The 24,612-nt window shown below is 37.0% G+C and overlaps 1 protein-coding gene across 1 annotated transcript in view; it reads right to left on the minus strand.

Annotated features, from left to right (window-relative positions):
• MAP3K20 (mitogen-activated protein kinase kinase kinase 20) overlaps nucleotides 1–24,612 on the minus strand; it is a 116,965-nt gene that overhangs the window by 54,467 nt on the left and 37,886 nt on the right. Inside the window, exons 4-9 of the mRNA XM_087709009.1 lie at nucleotides 20,110–20,211; nucleotides 16,911–16,976; nucleotides 15,333–15,361; nucleotides 15,107–15,244; nucleotides 10,119–10,205; nucleotides 5,423–5,497 (exon numbers count right to left, since the gene is read on the minus strand). Of these exons, the coding sequence (XP_087565135.1) occupies nucleotides 5,423–5,497; nucleotides 10,119–10,205; nucleotides 15,107–15,244; nucleotides 15,333–15,361; nucleotides 16,911–16,976; nucleotides 20,110–20,211 (497 nt within the window). The remainder of the gene's footprint in view (nucleotides 1–5,422; nucleotides 5,498–10,118; nucleotides 10,206–15,106; nucleotides 15,245–15,332; nucleotides 15,362–16,910; nucleotides 16,977–20,109; nucleotides 20,212–24,612) is intronic.

The raw sequence follows: 24,612 nt of genomic DNA on the forward strand, positions 1-24,612 counted from the left end.
GCACAAAAACAATTAGGAACAATGCTGAGGTGTCTCTCCTAGACAGATCCAAGTGATTTTCACATTATAAAGGAGAGACAATTTCTTTATTTCAAATGTCAAACAACATTATATATATATATATATATATATATATATATATATATATATATATATATATATATATATATATATATATATATATATATATATATATATATATATATATATAATGTTGTTTGACATTTGAAATATATATGTGTGTGTGTGTGTGTGTGTGTGTGTGTGTGTTGTGTGTGTGCTGATAAATAAATAAAGGGAGACTAGTATAGATCTATTTCAAGCTATTTAGCTCGCATCAGCTAGCCATACCCTTACTGGGATTAGAACCTGTGCTGTACTGCATCTTAGGCAGATGTGTTAACCATTAAGCCACAAGGTTCTTCTCCTTATCAGCTGAGCCAGGGAACATAGGTATACATTTAAAGTCACAACCCCTGGTATGCCCAAATATGGGAGGAAGTTTACTACTTCCATTCTCTGTCCATCGGCTCGTCACAAGAGACCATCCAGACAGAAACCCAATATTTTTATTGTTGCCTTTGTTACATTTGTGTTGTATTTGTGCTGATAAATAAATAAAGGGAGACTAGTATAGATCTATTTCAAGCTATTTAGCTCTCATCAGCTAGCCATACTAAACTTCCTCCCATATTTGGGCATACCAGGGGTTGTGACTTTAAATGTATAAAGTCACAATGTACTTGTGGCTTAATGGTTAACACATCTGCCTAAAATGCAGTACAGCACAGGTTCTAATCCCAGTAAGGGTATGGCTAGCTGATGAGAGCTAAATAGCTTGAAATAGATCTATACTAGTCTCCCTTTATTTATTTATCAGCACAAATGCAATTTATACATATATATATATATATACATATATATATATATACATATATATATACATATATATTTACATATATATATACATATACATATATATATATACATATATATATATATACATATATATATACATACATATATACATACATACATACATACATACATACATACATACATACATACATACATACATACATACATATATATATATATATATATATATATATATATATATATATATATATATTTCATAGATTTTCATGGGTGTAGGTATGCTGGTCTTGTTGTATTCGGGTCTTTTCCCGTGTAAGATTGAGATTGTCTTGGCAATGTTTCGGCGAGGTCCAACTCACCATCTTCAGGCTGGTGTTTTCAGCTTCATGCTTGTGCGAGTAAAGCGTGGTCGGAGCTGCCATCTTTCTATAAATCTTGATGCTGTGTGTGTGGAGTGCTGGCTTTGTTGCTGTAAGTGGGTTGATTGGCTGTGTAGTTGCATCCTGATTGGTAGCTGGAGTTGATGTTTGTAGATTGGTCAGCTGTTTCGTATCATGCTGTGTGGCTGAGGTGCTGGCTGTGTGTCCGTTGTTCTTTTGTGTTGTAACGACCTGGGTGGTGGGTGGGGTTCGTTTATTGACTAGGGCTGGTTTCCAAATATCTGGTAGTCGGGAGGTATCATCACGTTTATTCATGTTGTGGGGGTGTTTCTCTATTTTGATGGCTTCCATAATTATTCTCTTGTTGAAGTGTTCAGCTCTGGAGATTAATTTGCTTCCTTCAAAATCAATTTCATGTCCTGTTGCTTTAAGATGCTGGAAAAGGGAGGAAGTTTTTTTCTTTTTTTCTGACTGTGTTCTTGTGTTCTGAGGTGCATGCATTTATTCTCCTATGAGTTTGTCCAATGTATGTGGCAGGGCAGATTTTGCATGGTATTTCATAGACTCCTTGGTTTTCTAGCTGAATCTTGTCTTTGGGGTTTCTTAAGATGTTGGCTATTTTTTGGTCAGTTTTGATATTGTGTTTGTGGAGAATTTTGCTGATTTTATCTGTGGTGTCTTTGATGTAAGGGAGGAGGGCGATGCCGTTGTCCTGTTCTGTGTCTCGGTTCTTGGGGGGTGTCTCCTTTTGGATTAGGTTGGTAATTGTTTTTCAATTTCAAATGCTAAGCGTTTGGTTCTGGAGATGAGGGTCGTGACTACAGAGTTGATCTGTGCAGGGTGGTGATGGGATTGTGCGTTTAAGTAGCTGTTAGTGTTATATTTTTTCCGGTAGATGGTGTGCCATTGCCATCCGCTAGGGAGCCATTGTTTTTTTTTGTAGATCACTCAGACCCATAGTCAGCTCCATAAGCTCACCTCTACAGAATCTTGCCAAATTTCTTGCCAAACAACTTCAGCCCTACAGAATCCATCACCTCACACATACAAAACTCACTCCACTTCATAGAAACAATAAAGAAACAAAACCTATAACCCAGCGACCTACTTGTGAGCTTTGATGTCATATCCCTCTTCACCCAAGTGCCTATTAAAGAAGCCTTGACAGCTATCCAAAACAAATACAACCCCCCTAAGCACATCCTAGATCTGATCAACCACTGCCTAACCAACACATACTTCATGCACAATGGACAAAAATACAAACAGATAGAAGGAGCACCTATGGGATCACCCCTCTCACCCGTCATCGCAAACCTATACATGGAACATTTTGAAACCAACGCCTTAGATAAATCTGAACCCAAACCCAAACTCTGGCTTAAATATGTAGATGACACTTTCGTAATTTGGCCACACAGGAAGGAAAAACTGGACAACTTCCTCACACATCTCAGCCTATACCCCAAAATACAATTTACTATGGAAATAGAAGCTAACAACCAACTTCCCTTTCTGGACATCCTAATCTACAAAAACCCCAATGGGATTTAATGTTGTACGCCGCCCTGAGTCCTTTGGGAGAAGGGCGGCATATAAATCCAATAAACAAACAAACATAAATCTATAAAACTATAAATCCGGAGCCAAACCAAAGCCTGGGATGTTACATCACAGCCATCTGCTCAGGACATTACATCACAGAACTCAGGAGGATACAACGCAAAGGCTCAGGATGTTACAACGCAGCCAACCTCCCAGGATGTTGCAGCACAGGACTCAGGATATCACTACACTAGAGCTCAGGATGTCATCACACAGCCCAATACCTAGGTCGTTACAACACAAAAGACTAATGGGCACACAGCTAGTACCTCAGCCACACAGGATGTTACGAAAGAGCCGACTAATCTGCATACATCAACTCCACCAAGTAATCAAGATGTAACAACACAGCCAACCAACCCGCTTACAGCAACAAAGCCAGCACTCCACACACCCCTACCAATATTTATAGAAAGACGGCAGCTTCGATCATGCTTTGCTCGCACAAGCACGAAGCCAAAAACACCAGCCTAAAGATGGCAAGTGGGACCTCGCCGAAATGTTGCCAAGACAACCTCAATCTTACACGGGAAAAGACCCAAATGCAACAAGACCAGCATACTTACACCTGTGAAAATCTACGAAAACGCACACACACACACGTGTTTGTGTGTGTGTGTCTGTGTGTCTGTGTCTGTGTGTATGTTTATAACAAAAAGAGACAAGTGTTCTTCTCTGTAAGAACTGCCTATTAAGAGAAGGTATTTCTTTTTCTGTTTTTGTGTTCTGTCTTGTCATTTTTTGGTCCATCGACATTGGATTATAACCCAATTATAATCCATTATACTGTATATACTCAAGTATAAGCCTAGTTTTTCAGCCCACTTTTTGGGCTGAAAAAAGCCGACTCGGCTTATACTCGAGTCAGTGAAAAATTTGCCCGAAATGGAGGAGAAAAAGGGGCGGGACCATGCCGCTGGGTGAGGCTCGTGAATGGCCCGGCGCCCCTGTGAGTTTCCCCTCCCTCTGTGTCAGTTTGCCGCGCAGCGCGCACCGCACCATACCCCCTCCTCACGTTCTAATGCAGGGCTGTCTTATGATTCCCCTTCCTCCCCCTCCTGCCGCTCTGCAACGATGTCCCACCTCCTCCTTGTTATGGCAAGCAGCCACATAGCTATGTCCCACCTCCTCTGGTACAGTGATCCAATGATAGGAATCACTGTGCCGTGTGTCATAGGAGGCGGGACATCGCTCCCGCGGCTGCACGGGACATCATCATCACAGCGGGACATCAGCATCATGAGGTGAGTGAAGTATTTCATTGAATACACCGCTAGTTTACTGTTTTTCTTTGAAATAAATATTCAAAAACATTATTGGTATCTATTTTTATTTTTGAAATTTACCGGTAGCTGCTGCATTTCCCACCCTAGGCTTATACTCGAGTCAATAACTTTTCCAGTTTTTTGTGGTAAAATTAGGTGCCTCGGCTTATATTCGGGTCGGCCTATACTCGAGTATATACGGTAATTATAACTTTTAAAACTAAACAGTTGTTGTGCTGTTCATTTTATGACAGGTTCACACACAATATTTTGTACCCAAACCTTTGCAGTAGGACCTATACATAGCTGGTTTTTGCCAGTCACATTTTACAGGAGAAGATTGATTGAGGAAGATTACTTTAGTGTATAATGCTTTTAGGAATAGTATAAGCATAATCTAAATGCAGACGCACACATTGAAAAGTCTGTTTCTTCATTCTGCATCATATTTCCTTCCAATCAGACATGGGTAAGGACTGGATGTAGCAGGAGTATAAGCGTTCAGGATAACCAGCAGCATTTGCCAGGGTCCAAATTTTCAGACTTTGGGACAGGTTAAGGATGTGGTTTATACAAATTTAATAAATTATTATCATTCTTTTAAAGAACTCTAAAAATTTCCTTCACAAAAATGTCATTGCCCGGTCCAATTTTGGATGTAACTTTTGACACCACTCAAATTCATACACACTTCTGAATTAAACCAATAGATGCAAGAAATACCAAAATGGAATATATCCCATTGGTGTTAAATTCTGGATTATCCTAGCTTTAAACTTATCAATTGATAAAAATGTGTTTTAATACTCAGAAATACTGAATGATGTAAAGGTTTTTTTTAATGCAAAATAAAAGTAGCATCTAAAAATTCAACACTCAATTTTTCTTGGCCTATCACTGATTCTGCTAAAAGTTCTGGATTCAGTTATACACACGCTAATTCAGGCGGAAACACAAGCTATTGCCCATTAATTTCTGAGAATGCCAAAAGTCCTAATTTGGTATCCTTTCTTTTATCTGCATTTATATTATATATGTAATGATCTCCAAGATCTTTTCTGACCTTTACATTATATGATTTTATGATGTCACATTCTTCACTTCAAGGACAACAATCTGAGTCCTCATTTTATCAATGGAACACTGAGTCAACCTTGAGCCAGTCAGGATCGAACTGTTGTCAGTGAGCAGTGAATTAGCCTGCAGTACTGCATTCTAACCACTGCACCACCAAGGCTCTTGATAAACTTAATTGTAAACGTAACACAATGGTGTATCAGTCCAAAGAAATACCTTTGGGTCTGCTTCCCAACATTGGAGCATCAATTCTGCAAAGCTCCCAGGACAGCTGCTTGGAATGGTCAGTCTCTGAAATAGAAGGAAGAAAGTAGTGAACATAAATCAAGGGTGTCAAACTGGCAGCCCATGGGCCAGATGCATCACGCACAGCCCACGCCCAATCCAGCTCCGCAAATGAGAAAAACATCACAAAACATCATGTGACGGCAACATAATTCAGCAAGTTTCACACCTGTGACATAAATGAAGAACCTATCATCAATCCATACACGTTCAAATTTTAGAAAATGTAAAATATGAAGAAGAACTTTGTATTTTACCAGGGTGCAATAGAACTAAAAATAGATCGGAGCTTGCCATAAAAACAGAACAGAGCAGAGGACATCATACATCAAAATGCCGATGCCTGAAAGGAGATGGTGACAGTATACCAAGCTATTATTTTCCCAAGAGGTTGAGAAGCAATAAGATCAAACGATCACTGCTGCTAAGATAAACACTACACATGTTGTTTTGTATACTCTTCTGTTTTGTGTGAAATGACATATGTACATAGCCAGGTTTAACTGTACCATTGATGCAAGGTATTTTTTAAAGATATAAGAAGGGGTATATAAACTGAATGAATAAATAAACAACAGCAATTTCGGTCTTTGTAACACTCGGTTTTCAAATGCCAAAAATATGGATGCACTCCAAAAAACTTGATCCTACGGTTATATTACGGGGAAAAAAACCTTCCTAAATCTATTACCATTATGGGAAAAATAATACTGTATAACTTTTTTTTTAGGGAAAGGTTTTTAGAACTATATCCCTGTAATGTGTACAAATCTTTTAAAATTACATTACATTTCTCTTGCTTTCATACCCAATATAGCATGAAGTATGTATAGCTATTTTCACAAGGTTTTAAAGAATCTAAATTTCTGAATCACTTCTGAAATATTCTTGCTTACTTTGATTCACTTTAAACCCATCTTTCTTTTGTTAGAGCACGTTCAATACTTCTTCATTGGTTGTTTTCTACACTGTTTTGAAAACAAATGAGATGGTGCGCTTTGGACTACACAGTACAAGCTAAAGCGTGTCTCTGCTATTCAAAATAACAGCCTACAGGTTTTCATGCCTCCACATAAACCTGAAAAAAATGCAGATACGTTGAGAGTACAATGAGTCAGCTCCTTAAAGTAGCAGCATTTTTTTTCTGGTTTCCACAGAAGACTGAAAACAGCAGTCTGCTTTAATGAAGACTAGTAAGATGCCATGCTTACATAAGTCCTAAAGAGCTTCTCTGAATCATTTTCAAAGAATGCATAGCCCTATTAATTATTTAAAATAAGTGTTAAATGATGTTAAGAGGTCTTGTGATCCACATCCTACTTAAAATAATCATTCCAATTTAAATATGTATAGTAATTATCATGTCAAGTTAACCATAAAGCATTCTAGCATTTAAATGATGAATTAACGTCATAAAAATCCAGTTTATACTGGCCAACAGAGTACAAGATTAGGAAAGACTGTGATGGGAAAAAAAGGCAAGTACTAACCAAAAAATGGATGATAAATAACAAAACAACAATATCTGCTTATTGGAGATAAACCCCCAACTCCCTATCAGAATCAAAAACTTGTTATTTAAAACTAAAGCTTAACAGGAATATATTAGTGCGTTAATTACAGTTTTCTGATAACTAGAATGTCTGCATATTTGTTACTATGCTATTGATAATAAAGGAAATGCCACGATAAGAATAATTGTATCGCTGTTGCTGATAGAAAAAGATAACTGTTAATATCTTCATCTATAGGATGAAGACAGGAAAAATTACAGCTAATTCTGTGGATTAACAGAAGGATATAATTATAAAAAATAGTTACAGTTTCTCACAACTCTGCTTAGTGGTTAAAACGACACTTTTCAAAGAAGCATATAAAGTAAGTTAAATAAAATATATCACTGTATTTGTATACATACTAAGTATTGCAAAACCTTATAGCTGTTGTGCTCCAAACAGATGTTATTTTAAAAAAGAAAACCAAGAAGATATGCTAAGAAAATGGAAAACAGGAAAGAAGAAATGTACACAGTAGTCATGTAATATTAGAAATCCTTAAATCATGAATATTATAAATGCTATCAGAAGTCAAATCTTTTGGCATAAACAAAACAGCATTGACACTTGATATTCAAGTAGGTCATTTCACTAAAAATACACCTAGCCATGGCATTTGTCTCTCAACCTCATAGTTCCAGAGATGGAAAATGAGTTATTAAACTCATTACTTACATATAACTTGCTGGAATAGAATGTTATTCATCGGGTAGACCCTCAAGACAGTCATAGTCTAATAAAAGTGGCATGTCTTAATAATGTGATATTAATTTTATTTGATATTAAATAAAATCTCCTTTGACAGAATGTATATCTCTAATAAAGAACCTGAGATTATCAAGGAAACAATAATAAAAGATATGGGCATGGTATAGGAGATGTAATTCTCTACTCAGGAATAACTCTTACCCAGTACTATACCATATGACTTATATATGAGTAGCACCTGCAGACTTAATGATCTCTGATTTAAAAGCTAGTATAATTTAAATGGACATATACTGAACCAAAACTCTTTGTTCAAATCTCTAACTATGAATTTCATCTAGACTCTAAATAAGTCTTTGACAGAATAGAAGTCTCTATAGACAGCCCTTCGTATCTTTCAGGTTTTTATGCACTTTTTTGGAATAAGGGTGGACTTTCATTGTCTTTAAGTGTCTTATAGGTTACATCTGCTCTAAGTTTCCAAAGAATAGAATTCTCCCAAGGACTAAATAGGAGAGTCACTGTTTTTCTTTACAGTGTAAATTCAATGCAATTAATTATGAGGTGGTGGAGTCAATATGTCATATCATAAGTCATGTTTTAGGCCCATTAAAATCAAGTTAATTATAGTGAATTTAGTGCCATTGATTTCAATGGAACTAAAGCATGACTAACTTACTTAGAATTGAAGACATACTTTGCAGAGTGACAATTCACTGGGAGGCTAGTGCCTCAGACATTGAACCATTTTATTAGGGCTTATTTTAATGTCACAAAGAATATATACTGTAGATATTTCATGTTTTTTGCAGCACAAAAAAATGAAATCAATTTTTTAAAAAGCATACACAGTATAATAACTTTTTGCTATGATACTATTTCTATATTTACTGTGTTATTCTACTGAACCTATAAGCACTTCAGTTGTAGCCACTGCTATTCCTCTTAATATTTTTGACTTTTTCGAAGTATTGATGACCAACTAATATGTTTAATTTGGGTTGGATTGTACCCAGTTTAAGGAAACTAACGTGAAGTGGCAGAATTGACCTAGTATTTATATATTTGTTACATACCAAAATCTTGTATCCAACTATAAGATCAGAGCGTTGATCTAGATGGGGAAGTTTCTTGCTTAATGCTTGTCTATTGGCTGGGATGAGGCTATTTTGATGAAATCAAATAAAACTTTCCTCATGCTTAAAAAATAAGAACGATACTGGCTACATCTTATTATTTCAAGATTAACAGATACAAATTTAGAGCGAGTGACAGAACATCCAAACTAAATTGGTTATTCCACATTGATTCACAGATATCACAGGCCTTCTATACTTCAGAAAGAATATTTAAAAGTGAGAACGTCATGTTTTACATTAATTCCTTCCTGTTTTTTTAAACATGAGAATTAAATCTATTGTATGTAAAGACTTTTACAATATATTAGGGGAGCCAGCAATAAAAACAAAGAAACCAAGAAGTCATACTACAAAATTGCCTAAGTTATTTTATAATGGTACCCAACCTTCCAGCCAACTTAGACAGAGGAGGAATCGTAAATGTTGTCTGCATGCAATAAAGCCACCATGCTATTTCTTCTTTAAAACGACACTTCCTGTCTTTGATACTAAAGAGACCATGTGTTCAAATATGCACTCCCATGTTCAACTATCTAAAAGCTCCAATTTGTAGCCGGAAGAAAAGCAACACTGGGGACACGTACAAAGGGTGTTTACGCCACTGAAGTCCTTTTGAAGTGGAAAGACACGGCATGGAGGAGGCTTGCAACTATGGCATAGCCTTACCAGTTCCACTGAGAAGCTCATCTTCAATGGACTGAGGAACGTGGGTGGCAAAACTGTAATTTTCTTCTTTTTAAACTATTTTTATCTTCTTTTATTTTTGAAATCCTCATCTAAGTGGCAGTTTCTTGTATTATAGTGACTCCTGCTGGGAGAGTTAAGTTGAAGTAGCTGAAGGTCTCTTACAGATAGATCAACTCCCGGCCAGTATAAAGATGTCCTAAATGCAGGAGATGGAGTTAAACTGTTCTCCTACCTTGGACGCAATGGCTTCTTTCATCCCTAAGAACAAACCCCCAGGTTTTACAATTGAGACTGAGAAGCTAGTACAGTACTTGTATAATTTTTGATCTACAGCATCACGACGTGAAGCTGCAACAATTAGATGTAAAGGGTCCATTCATGAGGAATAACATCACTTTGACCCTTTGTGTTAGCTCCTACTGCTAATCTTTCCATACGCGTGAACTTACTTTCAATTTGAGGAAGATGAAAAAGTCTTTTGCAAAACCCAACACTGTTTTCTGATCTATGTACCTGAATGTAGAAACGTAGTCTTACCTCGTTTTTTTCCACTACAAGCCAAGCTACTTGTAATCCTTCCAAGCCTTTAAAGGGGACTTCCCTTGTTAGCATCTCCCAGAGAACCTGGAATGGGGAAAAAAAGAAAAATGATTTTATTGCTGTATTTTGTATTTTAAATATATTATTAAACCTTGGTGCACTGTGATCTGTATCCAATTACTAGGCAATCAAAGCTCATTAGCTAAAACTTGGATATATGTTTGTACTTAAGAGAATTACACAAATTCGACATTGAATATTTCTTATTTTTAATAATGAACCCTTATTTAACAAATACTGATAGAGAGCCGGGGACTGGATTTTGTGAATATTGTTTTGTACCTCCACTGTTCGATGGTTGAGATAGTCAAGAAATAGAGTTCTTGTTTTCAACTACAAATACTAGAAAACGTTTCAGGAACGTACTCTGACTTGTACTTTAAACTAGAGTCTTTGGGTTTGTTCTTTCTAAAGTTAAGTCTAAAATTTAAAAAATAGTTATTATAGCAAACAGATATGTAAGCAACAAAATAGCTTCTATCTTTCAACTATTTTATTGTTAATACCAACTTTCTACAAATATTTTATTCTTAATTATATTGCATACTTAGCCAAATAACAGACATATAAATTTACTTTACAGTACAATATGATCTCAACTAATTTTATTTGGATGATATTCCACCATTATATCAAAGGATAATATAATTGGTTATGTCAAAAAGAGCAATAATCTCTTTTTTCCAGGCAAGCAATTATATTTACAAAAGTAACTGCCTCTCTTGACTTCCCAAGGCATATTTCTGTTGATCTGTGTTGGAAAACACTTTATTTAGCTGAAGTAAATATATTTTCTATTTGATATTGATCCTATTGATATTTTCTAACAAAGTAACGATCTGGCTAAGAATTCCAGAGATCAATATTCTCCATTAAGTATTTAAAATTCTTAACTTGTGGTTCACATTTGGGATTAGTTGGGTCGACTACTTTTTTAAAAAGGTAATTAATAACTTATTGCCAGATGTTGCCCATTTATATGAGCAGTGGTGGGTTCCTAACCGTTTTACTACCGGTTCTCTGAGAGAGGGCGTTTTGCGCATGTATAGAAACATGCTGGTGATGGGAGAAGAGACCGGAGAACTGGTTGTGGTTCCAGCAACCCAGGCCACCAAACCACGACAGGTTCGGCTGAACTGATCCAAACCAGTGGGAACCCACCACTGTGTAGTGGGGGGGGGGGAATCCTTGATGTTGAGGCAGGCTTTCAGTTGCAGGAGGTACCACAGCACCTTAGGGATTAAATAGACCTGATTAAGTCATAAAACTATAAAAATTTATTACTTAAAAAAAAGTTATGCTGAGGACATAACAATGGAGACAGGGACTACTGTATCCTGTTTTAAAGAATTGTTGTCTGAAGTAAAAGGAAACAGAAAAATTCTTCTGTGTTGTGATTATCTGGCCAAGCCCAGGAAGAACCTTTCTTTTCATCATCTTAGCTTTATCCTTTTTCTTCTGTCACACATATAGAAAAATGTCCAGATTAACCAAGTGGGTTTACATGTTGTAACTATTATTTATTTTTTAGGTTTAGATATATATCCCAACTTGATTTTATACAGCTAACTCACGGCTACCTATTTTTCTGTTATGGGAAGGAGGGAGCAGTTTTACAATTACATAAATAATAAATGGGAATGCAATTGCAGTAGGATGATTAAATGATTTCTGAAAGGGACAGCTATGACAGATCGAATAAAGAAAACTATAGATATTAGTTATGAACTTGCTTCAAATTCAGCCACAGTTAAGTCATTTTAAAAAATATCTATATGGTTCACAAGAATATTTTGGCCAGCATAGCTGGAATATCCCAAACTTTACTGTCACTCTCAATCACGGCTGCTAACTATAATTCATTAAGAAATATAGACATTTTGCACAACTAAACAACAAACCTAACACTTCCGTTTTAAAAAAGGGCACCACGTTAAAGAAATTTGCATCATACCCAAGGTGACATATGTATATTATTACTCAGTGTCATGATATATTTTCAGGTGGTTGTTATTTCAAAACTTGAAGCCTGCTATAGTAAATATATGCTATACACATTGTATTTATTTATTTAAATTTATTGGTTGCCCAACTCCAATGGACCTTGGAACAGATATATGTGTTGGTGGAAATTTTACTGGGCTTACATTTGAGCTGTATAACTCTCAGGTCAGGTAAAAGACTATGTTAACTTCCTCCTACTATAAAGTTCCATGTCTAGGGCAATAAAACAGTAAGTTAGATTATATTAAACATTTTAGGAGGCAACAGATATTTATAATTAGATAGATTATAAATCTTAAATCTGAATTCAGTTTTGGGTCATTTTCATATAACAGAAGATTCTGACTAAAAGCCTGTTTACTTTTTAAAACTTGATTTATTTCAGGAGACTGTGGCTTACTTCCAAATAAAAGGATATGGAACCTGAGACTCTCTATTCCAGCTTCATGAAATAATTTGTAAAGGTCAGAAAATTATAAATGGGTACAACAATCGCCTTTCCTCATGTTTTTGTGACTTCTTAACAAAGGACAAGTTCAACCTGACCAAGAAAACCTGGACTTTTAGGTGGACATCATACTGAAGTGGAAAAATGCTTCATTGTACATTGTAAGCAATGTAATAGTTTAATGAATACAATCCATTCTGGCAGAGAAAATAATAAATAAAAGAAATGCTACAGATTCTGCCAATAGAACAGTATTTCTCAACATCTTAGTGGTTTACATTTGAAAAGGATTCTACTCTTTGTTATCACAATTTCAGCTGTGTTTCAAATGATGAAAAGCAGATGTCTGTGCAAGCACAAAAGCCATTTGTTAGCGCTCTAGATTGTGTTACTTGACCATTCAAAACTTTTATTTACGGATGAGATTGTTTTAAATCAAAAAGTGCCACATTTTTCATGGATTCATTATCTTTGGAGAACACTGTTAGTCTGCTTGATTAGAAGTTGAAAGCCTACAGGGAAAAAAAAATCTCGATAAAAAATCAACAGTGAGGAGAATCAATACTAATGTGCTTAACTTTACTTGAACAGATTTCAAGAGTAGAATTTAAAATGTGCAGAAGTAAAAACACACGTCTGACAGGGCTTTCTCCTCCTAAATTCCTTCTGAATCTACCCTCCCCTTCTAAAAATTGTGCTTTAGAAGAAACAGATTTTGAGATCGCACAAAGGACTGGGAATTCGCTCATTTCTGTCCCATTGACGGTAGCAAGGGAACAACTTAATTAGATTGTTATTTATCTATAAACATTCAAAACTGCAATTATTTCCAAATTTCATTCTCTCCCTAAATGTTTCAAGCTTTTTCCATTATTTAAGATGCAGAACACCAAGCTGGGATGGAGTGGAGGGGATATTGCAGGCTTTGAAACTGTGTGTATGTGCCTGAAACGTATAACTGTTATTCAACTCCTTTATTTTAATCCTGGGGTGTCTGATATACCTGCAATACATGTGGCCCTGGACAGCTAGTAATGACACCCACAAGATTGTAAACTTTTAACATTATTTATACATAGGTATACTTTAGCTATACTATACGTTTTACATATGGACCAAGAAAATTCCTCTTCACTCATTGCAGACCAGGCAAGGGTAAAGGTTGGCCATGCCTGCTTTAACCAGTGATCACTATTTTATCCATAAGCCAGAGGTGGGTTCCTACCAGTTCGCACCTATTCGGTACAAGCCGGTTCGTCAAATCTACCGAACCGGTTAGAAGAGGTTCCACCAGTGGACCCGGAAAGCAGGCCACACCTACAGAAGAGGTTCCAAAAATTTTTGAAACCCACCACTGGTCCTTGGATATGATTATTCTACACTATCATGCTCATATTTATAAAACTCAGTACCTCTGAGAAAGGTAAGAATGACTACTGCGTTTGTGGTGCAATCAGAACATTCCGTGTGTTGAAGTTGTTTTAACGCAAACCAAAGATGTCTTTAAAAAAACAAGTTTACATCATATTCTTATGCATGCCAGTGCTGTGTGTGAGGTAATTTAAGATGGTTCTGACAAGTGTCGTCGGCATCTTCATATCCGGTCACATGGGCGGCAAGCCACTCCCATCCGGTCACATGGGCAGCAAGCCACTCCCACAAAAGAGGCCACACCCACAGAGTAGGTTCGAACAATTTTTGAAACCCACCACTGCCATAAGCCAATATCTGAACTTAACTTTTTCCCAAAAACTTGAGCTGCAATTCTAGATATGCTTGTCTGGCATTTAACCTCATCAAACTTCCTTTAGTTTTCTTCTGAATGGCTATTGACAGGTTTGACTGACTGTAAGTAGGCCATCATTACCGTAGTTCTCCTTCAAATCAGAAAACCTCTTCTTAACTGCTTTTAACACTGACTTTTAATTAATTAACTAACTAATTAATATAAACTTCGTGAGCAAGTGCAAAAATGTTTTTAAAGAAACAAGGCATGACTTCTGTGGATCTTGGAAGTAACAGATGTTCTCCAGATGTTTGCTGACGATAAGCGTTTTGGCACGGATATGGCTATAGCTTTTTCTGTGCTACAAATTGTACAAATTGATATAGCAATAGCAGTAGTAGACTTATATACCGCTTCATAGGCCTTTCAGGCCTCTCTAAGCAGTTTACAGAGAGTCAGCATATTGCCCCCAACAATCTGGGTCCTCATTTTACCCACCTCGGAAGGATGGAAGGCTGAGTCAACCCTGAGCCGGTGAGATTTGAACCGCTGACCTGCTGATCTAGCAGTAGCCTGCAGTGCTGCATTTAACCACTGCGCCACCTTGGCTATATAAGACCCAATGAGTACCTCAGAAGTAGAACTTGGTTTTTGTGCCTTCACTTGTGTATGGACCATGAACATGAATTATATCCAGTTGTCTTATATAATGCATTCAGAAGCATAGGCAGAAATATGTTTACTCACCACACCATATGAATATGTATCACATGTTTCTGATATTGGGAGACTCTGTATTACTTCTGGAGCCATCCAAGGAAAAGTACCAACCAGGGACATGTGTGTTGTATGGGAATGAAATCTTGAAGCCCCAAAATCACAAATCTGGAAAAAAAATATAGAGGATTTAAAAAAAAAAAAAAAACACAATAGCACAACAATTTTTTTTATAAAAAGACTGAAATATTCCTACCTTCAATACTCCATCACCAGCTATAACAACTGAAAAAAAATTTAAAGGAGAAAAATATATTAATACTATGAAGAAACCATAGACATTTCTTTAGAAAAAAATCACTCCATATATTATAAGTATGTATATACTGGCAAGACCACTTAAATCCTCTGGCTTACATGAATCAAAAACTAGTTGGCTTTATTATTGACTTGATTCTCTCTATGCAGAATCATGGCAGATAAATCACCAATAATGTCAAGTTAATGAGTTATGGCAATGGGGCCGAAAAATGTATTATTAACAATTACTGGAAAATAATTTAAAACTAAAGTCATACTTTATAATGCAGTCACATATATCTTTAAAATAGGCAACAAAAAATATCAGAGACAATTGTAAATTTTCCCAATCTTCTGAAACAAAAGGAATAAAAAAAAACCAAAGGAAGTTCCCTTATCAGTGAGAATGGAGGCATATAAATATAATAAATAAAAAATATGAAAATAAAGGGTTTGGGGGAAACTGAAATGTAAGCAATAGTTATTTTTAGCACATTTAGCCAGTATTAAGATGATACGGTGTGTGTGTGTGTGCGCGCGTGCGCATGGATAGATAGATAGATAGATAGATAGATAGATAGATAGATAGATAGATAGATAGATATACCCTGTTTATTTTAGCATGTGCTAAAATAAGCCCTCCCCAAAAATATTGCAACAAATATTGCAGTCATGAAGTGATCACACTCACCGCCTCCCACACCTCAAAAATAATAAGACCTCCCTGAAAATAAGGCCAAGCACTTATTTCGGGGGTCAAACACGGTAGGTCAGTCGATCAGCCAGTCAGTCAGTTGATTGATCGATAGATATAGAGGTAGCGATAGCGATAGCAATAGATTTCCTGATTTCTCAATAGAAGTATATGTATCCAAGCAATAATTTTGAATTTCATTAAATATTGCTTTAAAACATTTCAAATGTTTCCTGAAAATGGAACTAAAAATTGCCAATGGCTAAGGAACAGTACATCCTACTTAGATTAAGCTGGCAGGTCAAACATGACCCTGAAAAGAGAAGAAACATTCCAAATTGTATACTAGCACCTAACCCTAACCTTACCACCACCATATCAAACAGACACTGAAATTCTTTCACTACTTAAGTTATTTTTTTATTCTGTACACTTCTAAATTTGGGCCAATTTCTTTCACTATTAAACATTTTAACATTTTAGAGGTTTAATAGTAAAACCACTAGAAAACATTTCAATTTGTTTTTATTTTTCTAATAGGGAAAGGGAAATGAAGAAAGGTATTATTTTTACCTGAGCTTTCTAGTCCCATCTTTAATCACAAGGTTATATGAGGAATTGCTGAACTTAATCAGAAGTAATCAAGCAATTGAAATATCATCCTGCATGCAAAACCTCAAATGAGTAGGAGATTTTAAATTTAAAAAAAAAAAAAACGAGAATGCCAAAAGGAAAATATCGGATTCAACTCTCAATCAGCAATATTCAACGCATACTCATATGAAACAGCAGCTACCGTAATGCCAAAATAAACAAAATTGTAAATTTATGCTGAATTACCATTCCGGGACTTCAGATCTCTATGGATTACTTTGACTGGAGCCTCCATGTGCAAATAATGCATTCCTAAAAATAGGAAAAAAAATTTAAAAGTTTATAAAGTTATTTTGCTACATCGGGACTAGCAAACATTAGTTGACATCTGTGGGTATAAGCATAGGCTTATTCAATACTGTTTTGTCAATGAGCAGGCTGTTGAAGTGCTCAAATGTGGTTCTTATTGCATATACACTGTTTCCCTGAAAATAAGACCTCCCCGGATAATAAGCCCAATCGGACTTTTGAGCGCATGCGCTAAAATAAACTGTCCCCCAAGATATTGCAACAAAGCAGCAGCCATGAGGTGACCACGCTCACCGCCTCCTGCACCTCAAAAATAATAAGACCTCCCTGAAAATAAGGCCAACTGCTTATTTCAGGGGTCAAAAAGGAAAACACGGTATCACCAGGTTGACTTCCCATTGTGTGATGCAGTTTCTGTATCTGAATGTACATTATTAGTAATGTTAAACTTCCTAGGTATATCATGGTGTGTGTGTAAGAGAGAAGGGGCAGAGAAGAGAGACAATGGAGTTTTCAATGAGCTGGTGGCCATCATACATCTTCATACAATGACTATTGTGCCTGAACCATGAGATGGGTGGCAAATAAATTTGATAAACAAATAGATAAATAAATACATATTCCTCTATACTGAGAACAACCTGCCTTTGAGAAATATTCTTCTGCCCTCTAGAATGAGTACCCCAAGAGATATGATTGTCTCCCCCTCTGATGGCATTCTGGAGGATCTTAAGGATCTGGCTAGTCTCCCAGGTTTTAACTAGAGCAATTGGAACCACTTGTAAGGTGTATGCATGTTGCTGTTGGCTGCAATTACCATCTTGTTCATTTTTTAATTGGAATTCTATATTGTTATTTGTCTTTATTCTGTTCGCCACACATAGCTGAACTGAGATGGGTGGTGTCCAAATCAAATAAATCACCATCCTCATTATCAATATCATCTACACGCACAAAGTATAACTAACTTATAATGTAAATTCAATACAAACTATAAAAATTTGATCACTCGAAAAGTATTTACTTTTTTGTGTGCATGAAAAAAACACAGAGGTTTTAAACACACAGGCAAAACATGACATAGGAAAAATTGATCATTTTTTTAAAAAATTGGGAGAAAATTGTTAAAGTAATGTATCTGGAATTAAAACCATTATTTTTTTTTGCAATTTCCTTCTGTATAATATTTCCACCTCAGTATACATCCATTATAAATGTATTTCTCCCCCCTTATTTAGTTTCTCTTTGTCTATACATATGATACTATTATATACAGTCCTTAATTTACAATGCTTCTTTCCATTTATACATGTTTGTTCATCTCTACCTATACATTGTTAATTTCTAACTCTTGTGTCTTCTTCATTTAGTCTTTCCTTAAGCTTAACACCTGTCCTCTAGCCATTTGTATCACTCATGGAATTAAAACCTAATGACTAATCTGAATCTAAATATAGAATACTTTAAAATGAGTTGTTTGTATTTCATATGTTTTGACTGAAGTATGATCAAGCTTCTTGATATACAACATTGTTCATCAGTATAAGTATTTGTGTCTGTAGCGGGATGAAAATATTCACTTGCCTTATACATATGAGGAATTTCTTAAGATACGTATACATAATTGAAATACTCCACTAAGACCAAAAGCTTCTAAAAATTGAGTCCTTTGGACTCATGAGTCCAAGTGTTGCTTTACGTTTCCATAAACTCATAAAAAAAAAAATAGTGTCTACTTGAAATAGATTTTCGCCGGTATAGATACAAATTATTTTTAGTTGAAATCCCCAATCTCAATATATAATTTTTTTCATGCACAGCATTTCTAGACTTTCTTAAGCAAGTCTGTGTGCATACTCAAGTTCCTTTGCGGTTTCTCTATGCTGACATGGACATTCCTGGAATGGTAATCTCAACCCACCTAGAAAGCATGACAGTGAGGAAGGTTATTGTTAAGAGATCACTGAACACAAGAATGCCATGACCACGGAAAAACATACAGGTACATAAATACAAACATGGATTAAAAAGGCAGCTTCAGGGAAATAGCAGCTATAAAAATATGTGTGGAGGGGGGAAAACCTAATTTCCTTTGCGTGATATCATCCCCATCTAAATGCTAAGTAACTTCCAGTATCAAAATGTTAAGAAATTCTTTTCTATGTGGATATGCCTTGTATGGTCAATTCTTACACCAAAACAAAGGAGAAAAAAACACCTGCATACATTTCATATACTTTCTATCTGTCATAATTTTGACACTGGTTTTTAAAACAACAGAGATGTGAAATTTCATGTTTATTTATTTATTCTTTAAATAAGGCAATTACTATTAAACAGAATAATCTTATATTTACAATTCTAGGTATATTATTAGTTCATGAAATATACAGTCACTGGAATGTTCAATCTATTCTAAACAGAAATAACAAAGATCCTCCTACTTTAATTGCCCCCTGCTCCTACTGCTTCCTATTCTCACAAAATAAACTAATACAGATGCCAAGTATTCCCAAATTCTTTCTAAAGTTACCGGTATATTCGTGAAGAAAGCTCATGGTGTTTTCTCAGCAGTGGTGGGTTGCCAATTGTTTTACTACAGGATTCGGGCGCGTTCCCACGCGCACTTGTGCGTGTGCACGTGCAACGATTCTGCGCATGTGCAGAAGTGTCCGGGCAGAGTCTCCTGCTGCTGCTACTACCGGTTTGCCCAATCCGGGCCAAACTGGGAGCAACCCACCTCTGATTCTCAGTCATCCAGGTCATGGTTGTCCCAAAGGTGCTTTCTTTCAAAAGGCAACTTGACTTTCTTGCTTAGCTTGAAGACATTTCGCTTCTCATCCAAGAAGCTTCTTCCTGTTCACTGAACTGAAGTGAAACATCTTCAAGCAAAACAAGAAAGTCCAGTTGCCTTTTGAAAGAAAGCACCTTTGGAAAGCTCATGATAACTATTTAGTAAGTCAAATAGGTTTTGGAAGATTTCATAGGACAGATAATTAAGAAACTATCTTTAGGCACTATGAGTAATTCAGAATAATGATTAAGAATAGATATGGACTGAATAGGAAATGGAACTAACAAGAGTTCTATTCCTTTATGAATTATTGTCTTTGTTCTGTCAGTAAATCTCACTTACCTTTAGCTATATCCATTGCCCAGGTCATTATATGATCCATGTCCATTTCTTCACTTCTGTTGCTATTAATATAGTCATACAATGACCCAGCAGAAGCATATTCTGTTACAAAAGAGCAAAAATATTCTTAAATTGACACATAAATTGACACACAATAATTAGCCATCTTTGATTTTTAAAAATTAGCAAATTTGATATTACCTACAATATCAAGTTGCAATAACAATTAGTCTGAACAATGTATCATCCAAACACATTAACTTTAAGAAGGTACAATATGATTGATGAACGAAAGTTTGTGAGGATTGTTTTGTACTGTATTTCTGAGTTAGCATTGACTCTTGGTGTGTCACTTTCATTCGTCACCTTGTAGAAGAGATTTGCTACTGACACCTTCGGGATTGTTGTTGTTTTCTTTGCAGTCTAACTTTAGAGAAAATGACAGACTCAAAGTCATCCAGCTGGCTTCAGTGTCTAAAGGAAATCTAGAAACCTGAATCTATCCACTTCTAGTCCAGCACCTTAACTATTACATCATACTGGTTCTCAAATATTAGGAAAATTATTTTAATACAGAGATAATAAATATGAGAATAAAAAATACAAAAGATTAATAAGACTTTTTTATCCTGATGGGATTGATATGAAGAATTTCAAAATAATATATTTAAATAACACATAAATGAAATAACATTTAAATATATATTAAATAAGCATATCGATACAAATACCTGATTAAACAGGAAAAGAACTAGCCAGCAAAAATTAAGAGACTGCATAATCTTTCCCTTACATTACGAAATGGATATAAAGACACATATTTCTCATGAGTTACAAAATGCAAATAATCAGTCTTGACATTCTGGGGTCAGATTGTGTGTACCATGAAAATAACACCAATCCCATTAAATGTAAAGAAATTCATAAATAAATTTGATGAAACTAATCTAAATCATAATTATGCAGCCTATAGTTTTACCCTGCATGTTATTAAAATAAGGGTGGCATGAATCATTAATTGTACACATAGACACTATTCTGGATAACTCTGGGAACAACAACCAGAGATTACGTCATCCTCATTTGATTGCATGTATCAGTTTGGTCTAGTGGTTAAGGCACGGGGCTAGAAAAGGGGAGACTGTGAGTTCAAGCGTGAAAGCCAGCTGAGTGACTTTGGGCCAGGCTCTCTCTCAGCCCAACCCACCACACAGGGTTGCTGTTGTGGGGAAAATAGGAGGAGGAAGGAGTTATTTATAAAAATAATAAAGGTAGGGCACAAATAAAATAAAACATTAAAAATACAAACAATATTTTTTTCCATAGAAGCAACAAGTCTAAAATTGTAGCATGGGGAGGGGGGGAGCATTTAGTAGAACAAAATGATATTAGCAAAAATATCTTGCATTAAAGCCCTGCATGGCATCGGACCTGGGTACCTGAGAGACCACCTCCTGCCAATTACCTCCCAAAGACCGATTCGATCTCACAGGCTTGGCCTTCTCCGGATTCCATCTGCCAGCCAATGTCGGCTGGCGACCCCTCGGGGGAGGACCTTCTCTGTTGCTGCTCCGGCCCTCTGGAACGAGCTCCCCGTGGAGATCCGGACCCTTACTACCCTCCCGGCCTTCCGTAAAGCTACTAAGTCCTGGCTATTCCGGCAGGGTGGGGGCTGTTAAAGCACCAAGCCCAGTCTTAATTGTGACTGTTGTGGATTTTAAAATTGTTTGTATTGTCTTATTTATTCCCTCCCCTGTTTATTGTGAGCCACCCGGAGTCCTTCGGGAGTGGGCGGCTTACAAAACCAATAAAACTCTAAACTCTAACCTATATATTACCCGATTTCCCTCAAAATAAGACCTCCCTGGATAATAAGCCCAACCAGGCTTTTGAGCACATGTGTAAATTAAGCCCTCCCCTGAAAATAAGCCATCCCTGAAAATATTGCAACACAGCATCAACCATGAGGTGACTACGCTCGTCACCTCCTGCACCTCAAAAATAATAAGACCTCCCTGAAAATAAAGCGAAGTGCTTATTTCGGGGATCTATCTTATTTTGGGGAAAACACGGTAGTTAAATCTATTACAACTAAAATGTATTGAAATGAACAAACACAAGGCAAAATCTTTTCAGTGTAACAAAAGGAGGGCATGAAGCACATCCCTGAACATTAACCCATATTAACTACTGTTAACTTCATTTTATGAAAGTGTACTTCCATTTACACTTTATCCAAAACTCATCCATTTGGCCTGGGGGAGGTGGGGAAGCTTAGCTAGAAGAAATTTGCATCTGCTTTAAATTTACTGACCTTTGCAAATCCTTCAGGTTGTCAAATAAGAGGGAGGCCTGGAAATACTATGTTTCTTCAAGATAGATAGACAGCCTTCAAGTCAAACTTGACTCTTGGCAACTGCCTTAGCAAAATTTTCAAAAGTGGTTTACCATAACCTTTTCCCCAGGTCTGAGAAAGACAAGGTCCCTAAGCTAACCTGATGTCAAAGCAGTGATAGGACATGACTGGCACGCTCCAGTATGGGTGTACCGGTGCCTGCTGGGAGCACCAAGTACCGTTCCAGTACAGTGCTCCGGAGGCCCACCCACCCACCCACTCTCCTTACCTCTATTTGAGCCGACCGGGGCATTTGCGCATGTGCACAGGCGTACAACGCCTGTGCGATGCTCCACAGAGCAGCTGGAGTGTTGCGGATGGTGGGTACGCATGCGTGCGCATGTACATGGTGGACACCCATACCCGTTGCAGTGTACTGGTTGCAACGGGAGCTGGAACCCACCACTGTCTCAAAGGCAGGACTAGAACTCCCACTCTCCTGGTTTCTAGCCTGGTGCCTTAGCCACTGGTGCCTGGTGCCTGGTGCCTTAGCCAGCTGTTATGCTACCTAGCTCACTTGGAAATAGAAATTCTATTCTAGCATTTAGAATACAACAATAAGCACATTTAAATACGTGAAATATATTCATATTAATATCTCAATACATAGAAGCAACACATGATCTGAAACAGAATCTTATATAGAATATACGGTATATGTTGCATTGTTGTGTCCAAGCAATACCAATCAATGGTACTTTCTAATCAGAGAAGACTAGAAGAATCAGGAATGGGAGGATGCATGCCAAAAGAAGAAAAAGAAGACTTAAATATTTTTGCCCCCTGACAGCATTTCTGCTTAATCAAAAACAGAGTTTCCAGCTGCTTCATAAAGGCTAAAGTATATGGAAGTTGGGAGAGCTCCGTTTTTTAGTGGTTCCCAAACCCAAAGGTAGTGGTGGTGGTGTGAGGCTCCGCCCACCTGCCCAGATGTCATCACAGACGATCTGTGCATGCGCAGAAGTACCATGAGTGAAGCGAGCGCACAGACATGCTCCCGGTTCTGAACTGGTAGCAAAGGTAAGAGGATTTCATGCCTGGTTCCCAGAATGGGAAAGATGATAGATCCTGCCAGGCTCAGGTCAATTTGTAAGTCTAGTCTGTTGACAGAAGAAATAAGATTGAAGTATGTTTTCAGGTCATATAGCTCACTTGGCCATATTTCTAATAGGCCTAGATTCTTGTAATATTGGCTCAAGATTTTTACAGAGACATACCCCACCCCAGTGGTGGGTTCCGGATCCCATTCCAATTGGTACAGTTGGAACGGGCCCGGCGACATCCACATGGCGGTGTGTAGCACGTCTTAGCACCTCCCCGAGCCTCTGTAAGGCTCCAGCTGCTCAGCGGAGCACTGTGCAGGAGCTGTACACGCCATGCATGTGTGCAGAAGTGCCGAAGACTTAAAAGACCAGTAAGGAGCTTGGGCGGGTGGGTGGGCCCTCCGGAGCACCAGTTTCAGTTTCAGTTCAGTTTATTGGTCTTGTATGCCGCCCACTCCCGAAGGACTCCTGGTACACGCGTACACACGTACTGGAACGGTATCCAGTGCTCCGGGCAGGCTCCGGTACGCGTGTACCAGGGCATACCGCCTGCAACCCACTACTGCCCCACCCCCTGCAAAAGAGGCAAGGTTATAGCAGATCTATCTTGGCTCTGTAAGTGTGTCTCACAGCCAATTGAAGACTATCCTGTACAATTTGCCCCTAAGTTGTCTTTCTGTCAATAGAATATAATGGCAAAATTGCTGTTTCTTATATCGCTCTTATTTTCTCCCATCTTGACAGAAGACTACATAGGCATAATGTACATGTTGTTCTCTATCCATTTGCAAAAATGCCTATACCATTTAACTAAAGCAAATACCATTCCTGCAATGTGCCCATTTTGGATTCACAGAAAACACTCCAGACCTTACAATTAAATAATATTTGCAGAATTAAAGGAATTCTTTTTTTCCAAATTACATTAACTTATCATTCCACTTGAAAAGAAAGGAAGGTTTTTTTTAAAAAAAAAACAACACAAGTATATAGCCATTTACTGAAAAAATCCTGTGCTTCAGAAACATCACCCACATATCATAAAAGTAGGAAGATCTGTAGTTT

This window comes from Thamnophis sirtalis, unplaced genomic scaffold (genome assembly GCF_051295495.1).
Source record: "Thamnophis sirtalis isolate CommonGarterSnake01/CBP01778 unplaced genomic scaffold, rThaSir2_p1.2 scaffold_1, whole genome shotgun sequence".
Classification (NCBI taxonomy): domain Eukaryota; kingdom Metazoa; phylum Chordata; class Lepidosauria; order Squamata; family Natricidae; genus Thamnophis; species Thamnophis sirtalis.